This window comes from Anolis carolinensis, unplaced genomic scaffold, assembly GCF_035594765.1.
Source record: "Anolis carolinensis isolate JA03-04 unplaced genomic scaffold, rAnoCar3.1.pri scaffold_31, whole genome shotgun sequence".
NCBI lineage: Eukaryota > Metazoa > Chordata > Lepidosauria > Squamata > Dactyloidae > Anolis > Anolis carolinensis.
In genome coordinates this window covers 332,840-339,811 of record NW_026943840.1, presented here as the reverse complement: position 1 = coordinate 339,811, position 6,972 = coordinate 332,840, and the positions used below count along the sequence as shown (strand labels likewise).

The 6,972-nt window shown below is 39.3% G+C and overlaps 1 protein-coding gene across 1 annotated transcript; it reads left to right on the top strand.

The window, feature by feature from the left end:
- Positions 1-438: 438 nt before the first annotated feature.
- Positions 439-6,702, top strand: LOC134292326 (uncharacterized protein F13E9.13, mitochondrial-like; the record flags this gene model as incomplete). Its single annotated transcript, XM_062966811.1, is given in 2 exon segments — positions 439-566; positions 4,665-6,702. Coding segments are annotated over 2 exon segments (319 nt in total), but the record flags the coding sequence as incomplete, so codon positions are not given.
- Between the last annotated feature and the right edge of the window lie 270 nt (positions 6,703-6,972).

Sequence of the window (6,972 nt, the reverse complement as noted above, 5' to 3'; positions counted from 1 at the left end):
CCAAGGGCAAAATGGATGGATGGTACCCTTGAAGTGACTGGCTTAACCTTGAAGGAGCTGGGCGTGGCAATGGCCGACAGGGAGCTGAAAAACTAGAGGAAAATGTACTATAACAAGATGTCCCTCTTGCAAAAACAAAGTTTTGGCAGTTTAATAATCTTTTTCCATGTTTTTGTGATAGAACCAATTAGGAAATGACATTTAGAACCCAGGAGAAAAAAATGTGTAATCTATTTAGTCTTGATCCATTGTATGTAGAACATACCATACAGTTTTCCTGTTATTTATTGCATTTTATTTGCTGAATAAAATAATCTTTTATTAAAAGACTGAAAATCTATCCTTCAGCTATTTTAAAAGCATATAGTAGGAAAATAAGTTTACTGGTAACAGATATGTTTGCTCCAAGTGAGTAGGTTGTGTTTCTGCTTTTGACAGTTCTCACGCTCTGACAGCTGATGTCAACATAGCAGAGACGGCTAAGGCTGCTGAATTCTTCCTGGCTGATGGGGTGATATTAACTGGAACAGCAACTGGATTAGAGGCAGATCCCAAGGAACTGAAAGGTCGGAACTGTACTAACCTGTCACTGTCACTTGCAAAGGCTAACTTTTGGGGACCATACTCTTAGAATCAGCATTGACATACTGACTAGGCCAGACATGGGCAAGCTTTGACCCTCCTCCAGGTGTTTTGGAATTCAACTGGTACTACAATTCCTAACAGCCTACTGGCTGTTAGAAAACAAGGTGGAGTGTACTTAGAAGTTCCATTAGAAGACGCCTCATTTACATCCATTATATGTATGTATTGAATTGCTTGAGACTCGATGAGATATTAACTGGAAAACCATAGCAAAATATGCTGCAAGATGTACATCCCACAAAATCAAATAAAGTTATTAGTAACTTTATATCCCACCTTTCTCCCTGTGGGGACTCAAGGCGGCTAACAATCTCATACTTAGTCAAGTTTGAAAAGCGTAATAGAAAAGTTAAAAAACATAGTAACAGTGTGGTAAAAATAAATTAAAATATAATAAATACACTTTAAAACTCATGTGTCCCCTCCCCACCCATGTCTATGGGTGTGTTGGCTTGTTATGTAAAAAAAATGATTGTGCATGAGTAGTGTCTGTCATTCTTGCTTCACCTTCTATGATTTACTTTACTTTAACCTAATATGAAAAGTTAGATATGATCAGAAGTGTGCTCACAGTAACCCACTGTGGCATATCTGACAGTTTTTGTCTGCTGTAACTACCTGTCACAGCAAGCAGATAACCATATACGTGGATGCACATATTTCTCATTTCTCTTAATTAAAAAAGGATGGAATGGCTTCATTTCTGATAGCTGTAGCTCATGAATGATGACATTCTTCATAACCTTTTTTGAAAGGTTACTTCTAATGAAAGTAAATTAAAAGCATAACTCTTAAAATAGGGTGAAAAATAGGAGATTTAGCTTGGGAATGACATTCAGCTAGAAAAGAACATCATCTGACGGAATTGAGTGCAAATGATAACTGCAGGACACCGAGGAGAGTTCGGTTTTGGTGAGTAATTACAAATGCATGAAGTTATTGTAAAGGTTGTACATGTTCTAGGACAGAGCTGTTGGATCAATAAATGCCAGACAGAAAAGATGACACTCTTGATGTAATTCCTTCAAACAGCCATTATGAGACTGATTTGATCCCTTATGACAAGTCTGTAGATCCATAAACCTATCAGGTTCAGCTACTTGACGTAAGAGACCTGGGAAGCTTTATTTGTCAAAAGGACTGTCCATTTTGAGTTTATGGGACCCCAGATATCCACCAAACCAATTCCCACTTCCTAAATGTCCATCCAAACCAATCGCAATATACTGTTCAGGATCTGTATGGGTGCTCAGCTGTCCTTGTAGGGTTTCTTTTTTCAGATATAGTTTGAGCCTCTTGCTCAACGGATTAGAATAAATAACCTGAAAGTAGAAAGATGAATATATCAGTTCAAAAGATTATTTGGGTGATCGTCCTCCTTTCATCATATCTGTCCTTTATTTCTCCCAAAGTTTGTATGATCTGCTTGGAGCCTCAAAATTATTAGAGAGTAGGATAACACTATGTAACCAAATTTGAAAAAAATTCAGTTTGTGGTTTGAAAGTGTTATTTCTTTTTAATTGTGCAGTCCTTACTTTGAAAGTGGTTGTTCTACTCCAGAAACCTAATTTTTGTAGCTGCCACAAACTAGGTTGATTGGGTTGAGACTTGATGAGATATTTATTGGAAAACTATAGCAAAATGTGCTGCAGGATGGCCCTCCTGCAGAAACAAAGTGCAGCTTAATAAACTTTTTCCACTTTTTAAAAATGATAGACCCAATTAGGAAATGACATTTGTAACACAGGAACCAAAATCATGTCACATAGTGTAATGGAAATGTGAAATAAATAACATGTCCAATGTATCTCCTGTACAACCTGCATGAGAAAGAAGAGCATGTGCCCTATTTTTGCCAGATAACACTCCATTGTTTCCTCAAAGGGAACCAAAATGGCTACATCTTAGTGCCACAAATCTAACTGGAGCAAACAAAGTTCATTCGACTTTTTTAATGATATTTAATTTGGCCTTCTAATGGAGATCAATGTCAGCAAATTGAGCCTGTCTGCGCCATTGGAACTCCTGCTGCTCCTAAAATGTAGGCACAATTGGATTCCTTTCATCATAGTACAAAATAAGTCCATTCAGTTTGTGTTCTGATCTGATCATTCATCTCTGAAAACTGAGGTAAAAAGGGAGAAGAGTATAATATAATGGTTTCCAGCTTTATTAGTGGAGCCCCCAGATGGCGTAGTGGACTAAGTGACTTGAAGGTTGGGTTGCTGACCTGAAAGCTGCCAGGTTCGAATCCTACCTGGGGAGAGTGCGGATGAGCTCCCTCTATCAGCTCCAGCTCCATGCGGGGACATGAGAGAAGCCTCCCACAAGGATGGTAAAAACATCAAAAAATCCAGGCGTCCCCTGGGCAACGTCCTTGCAGACGGCCAATTCTCTCACTCCAGAAGCAACTCAAGTTGCTCCTGACACGAAAAAAAAAAGCTTTATTAGTCACTCCCCCTTTTTATTTGTTTGGCATTGGTCACAGAATGTGGGAACTGAGGGTTTGTATATCCTTGTCGGCATGTTTGCTGGCTTTCTTTTAAATTAATACAACCATTTTAAAAACATACGGGTTTACCCTGTTTAAATATAGTATTGTAAACAGAATGATGATTACTGAACATGCAGTATGTTAAAGAAGAATACTGATAATTAAACATTTACTCAGGAGCAAGGAAATGCCAGCTAGATGGAGGAACATAAGCACAAGAAGTATAAAGGCTCTTTGCTATCTTACAAGGAGCTGTAGTTTTAAGATGGAGACCTGAGTCTAGCACTAGGAAAATACTGCTAGGTAAAAGGTAAAGGTTTTCCCCTGATGTTAAGTCAAGTCATGTCTGACTCTGGGGGTTGGTGCTCCTCTCCATTTCTAAGCCGAAGAGCCGGCGTTGTCCGTAGACACCTCCAAGGTCATGTGGCCGGAATGACTGCATGGAGTGCCTTTACCTTCCCACTGGAGCGGTACCCATTGATCTACTCACATTTGCATGTTTTCGAATTGCTAGGTTGGCAGGAGCTGGAGCTAACAGCGGCCGCTCACGCCGCTCCCGGGGTTTGAACCTGGGGCCTTTTGGTCTCCAGATCAGTGCTTTTACACACTTCGCCACCGGGGCTCACTACTACTACTACTAATAATAATAATAATAATAATAATGTTTATTTATATCCCGCTTTTTCTCTCCACAAGGAGACTCAAGATGGCTCATCTTTACTGACCTGGTAAGGAAAAAAACCAAGGCCCAATTATAAGAAGTAACTTAAAGTAGCCTAGATTGTGGTCTCTAATCTTTATTTGTCCGGTGTGTATGTATTTAGACAACTGAGAAAGTGCCATATGCACTTTTACTTAGAAGATTTTTTAAATAGTTTCAGAAGCAATTTGAGAACATACTGCAAGTTGCTTCTGGTGTAAGAGAATTGGTTGTCTATAGACACATTACCCAGGGGACATCCTGATGTGTTACCATCCTGCAGACAAGCTTCTCTCATGTACCCACAAGCTAGAGCTGACAGACGGAAGCTCATTCCATCTCACAGATTCGAACCAGTAACCTTCAGGTCAGCAACCCAACCTTCAGGTCAGCTGTCCAGCTGGCACAAGGGTTTAAGCCATTGCGCCACTGCAGCTCCTTACAAGATGATGGCAATATATCTGGCCAATCATAAAATATCCATTTTACCCAAAGGTGAAATGATGAAACTACAGTTGCCCAAGAACTTAAATGCTATATTAAGGTGCAAACTAAGCCCCCCGAAAGTGGGTCATCAAAACAATTTGTTTGAACCCACATTGTTTAGTTCCATGTATCCACAAACCACTGTGTGTATCTTTGCTTATGAAACCATCATATGTGCATCAAAACAGGGCTCATAAACCTCAAGGATAGGGAACTGCACACTGAAATATGTAAACAACATAAAGCTAGTGCAGGATTGCAATTTTTAAAGCAATTATGGCTACAATTAGCTTTCTTTAAAGGATTTATTAGGAGTTTCCCTCATTAACTTTCTCTAGAGGTTGGACATGCTGTGAAGATCCCGGTGCTGGTAGGATCTGGAGTCACCTTGGGGAATGTGAAGGACTACTTGGATGCAAATGGCTTGATCGTTGGCTCACATTTCAAGAAAGATGGCCATTGGACAAAGACGGTTGATCCCGATCGTGTGAGGAGGTTCATGGATCGTATTGGGAAACTGAGGGGATAACATTGTGAACATAGATTTCAAGCACCGGAATCCTTATGGAATACAAGTTGTGTCATATAGTGCAGGGATTTTTAAACTCCTCAGTCTTTTACTGATACCAAATCAACGTTTGCAAGGTTTGCTAAACAAGCTGATTGTCCTTTTTATGAAGTTCAACTGAAGCATCTTCTGCAGAGTCCACTATAAAGGCCACACAACAGATTTGTGTAATGGTCTAAAATAGCCACTAGGTGGCATTCCGAAAATATTTACTGTTGCCAGATTTTTTTGGGATCCCAACAATGTGCTAAAAGGACTCCTTTTGGGGTCGGGACCCACAGTTTAAGAAAGTAAATTAAAATGTAGTGATATAGTGCAGCTCTAGCACATATCTTACTTTGGTATTGCCCAAATATTTGCTACCAGTGGCCAGGTAGATCAAGGAAGCCTGCCTTTTGTTCATTCCTACTTTAAAACACCAGTTCTCTTGTTGTCAGTCAGGAGGAACTTTGTACCTGAAATATCCCACACCCAAAGAAAAGTATTCTTGTCATGCTGCCTTTCTGATGAAATTATCTCCAGCTTTTAAGAAATCCCTGCCATTAGAACCCAAGCCATCAGCTAGTAAACAAGCTGATGTTTTCCAAGTGTTATAAATGCAATTGTAAGAAGGCATTTAGAAGTTGCATTAGGGATGCTGATAATGACTGTTTAGGGGTGAAGACAGTTGTGATTTTATAGATGCTGAATTGCCAGAAGTCGCAGCCATTCATTATTATGAAGGTGAAGCTGTAATGTGTCATCACAGTCATGCAAGTTAACAAGGAAAAGAAAGGATTGCTTGATTCTCTCCTTTATACTCATTTAATCAAAAATGCAATTGTTGCTGCTGCGCTTGGAATTGTGTCAAGGCAAAATGGTTGAGTGAAAGCCCAGCAGCTTAATCAGTGCAGCACTTTGTTCATGGTTTAACTGTAACACCTGACGTAGACCTCAAAGTGTATTGATAACTCCCACCTGGATGTGTGAACTGCCTTTAGTGAAAAATCAAGTGTTCAGAAGTGTTTTGTCATAATACATAAGCTCTCATGCACAGGTCTGCTGTTAAGGCAGTCAGTGAATTAGATATACAAATGTATACGATTGCCAAGATACTTAATCCAAGTCCTAGGAATACAGGAATTTCCACAGTTAAAGCAGGAATAGTGCCTTATTGGGTTAAGGGAAGTTGGGGGGGGGTACTGAATTTTTTGCCCCAATGTAGTCACTTTTAAAAAAAGGGTGAAAGACTGCCTCAGGTGAGAAGTCATATGGCAAAACAAAATCACAATTGGGGAGGCAGTAGGGGGAAAAAAGATGACCACATAATTATCAGTGGAAATGACTACATCATTATCAGTGGATAGACTCAAATTAAGGAAGCCATTGAAGTAAGTCTACAAGACCTGCCAATAACAGATTGTCTTAGAAGTCTGTTATTCATACAACTGCCAAAAGTCAAAGCTGATTTTTATCAGTCATCAGGGTCCTCAGGCTGCACTGCCCCACTCCTGTTTTGGAATTATGTATCCAAATTTATATATTTACATTTATATCTTGTTTCACCTTAATTTCAGCAAAATCACTCTTGCATGCGGACCTTAATTTCAGCAAAATCACTCTTGCATGCGGTACATTTAAGCCAGCCACTAGAACACATGTAAGAACATATGAACAGAAATTTAGCACATACTATATATCTTCTCAAACAAATTTACAGTTATTCAGAATTGTTTCTGTTGGCTAATTATTTGCATTATGCACTAATTCTGGAACAAAATTTTGTGTGTCTATGAAGTACATAGAATAAATATCCTCTAGAATCAGGACATTTAGTGTGTGGTTTTTTCTTTTTTCTTTGCTTATGGTATATTTACCTGGCTTTGTGTAGGATTGGATTTTTTAGACATTTTGATTAAAGGCAAAGTATTTACGGTTCCAGGGTATAATCTGAAGGCGTTTGGTACATTGACCTTGCTGAAGTTGAGGAACGTCATATACCCTGCTGCTGCATGTTCCGTGGAAGAAAAGCAAGATATTAATTAAACCGTGTCTCCACCCCTTGTCACGACCCAGGCTACAGAGCACCAATAACCATA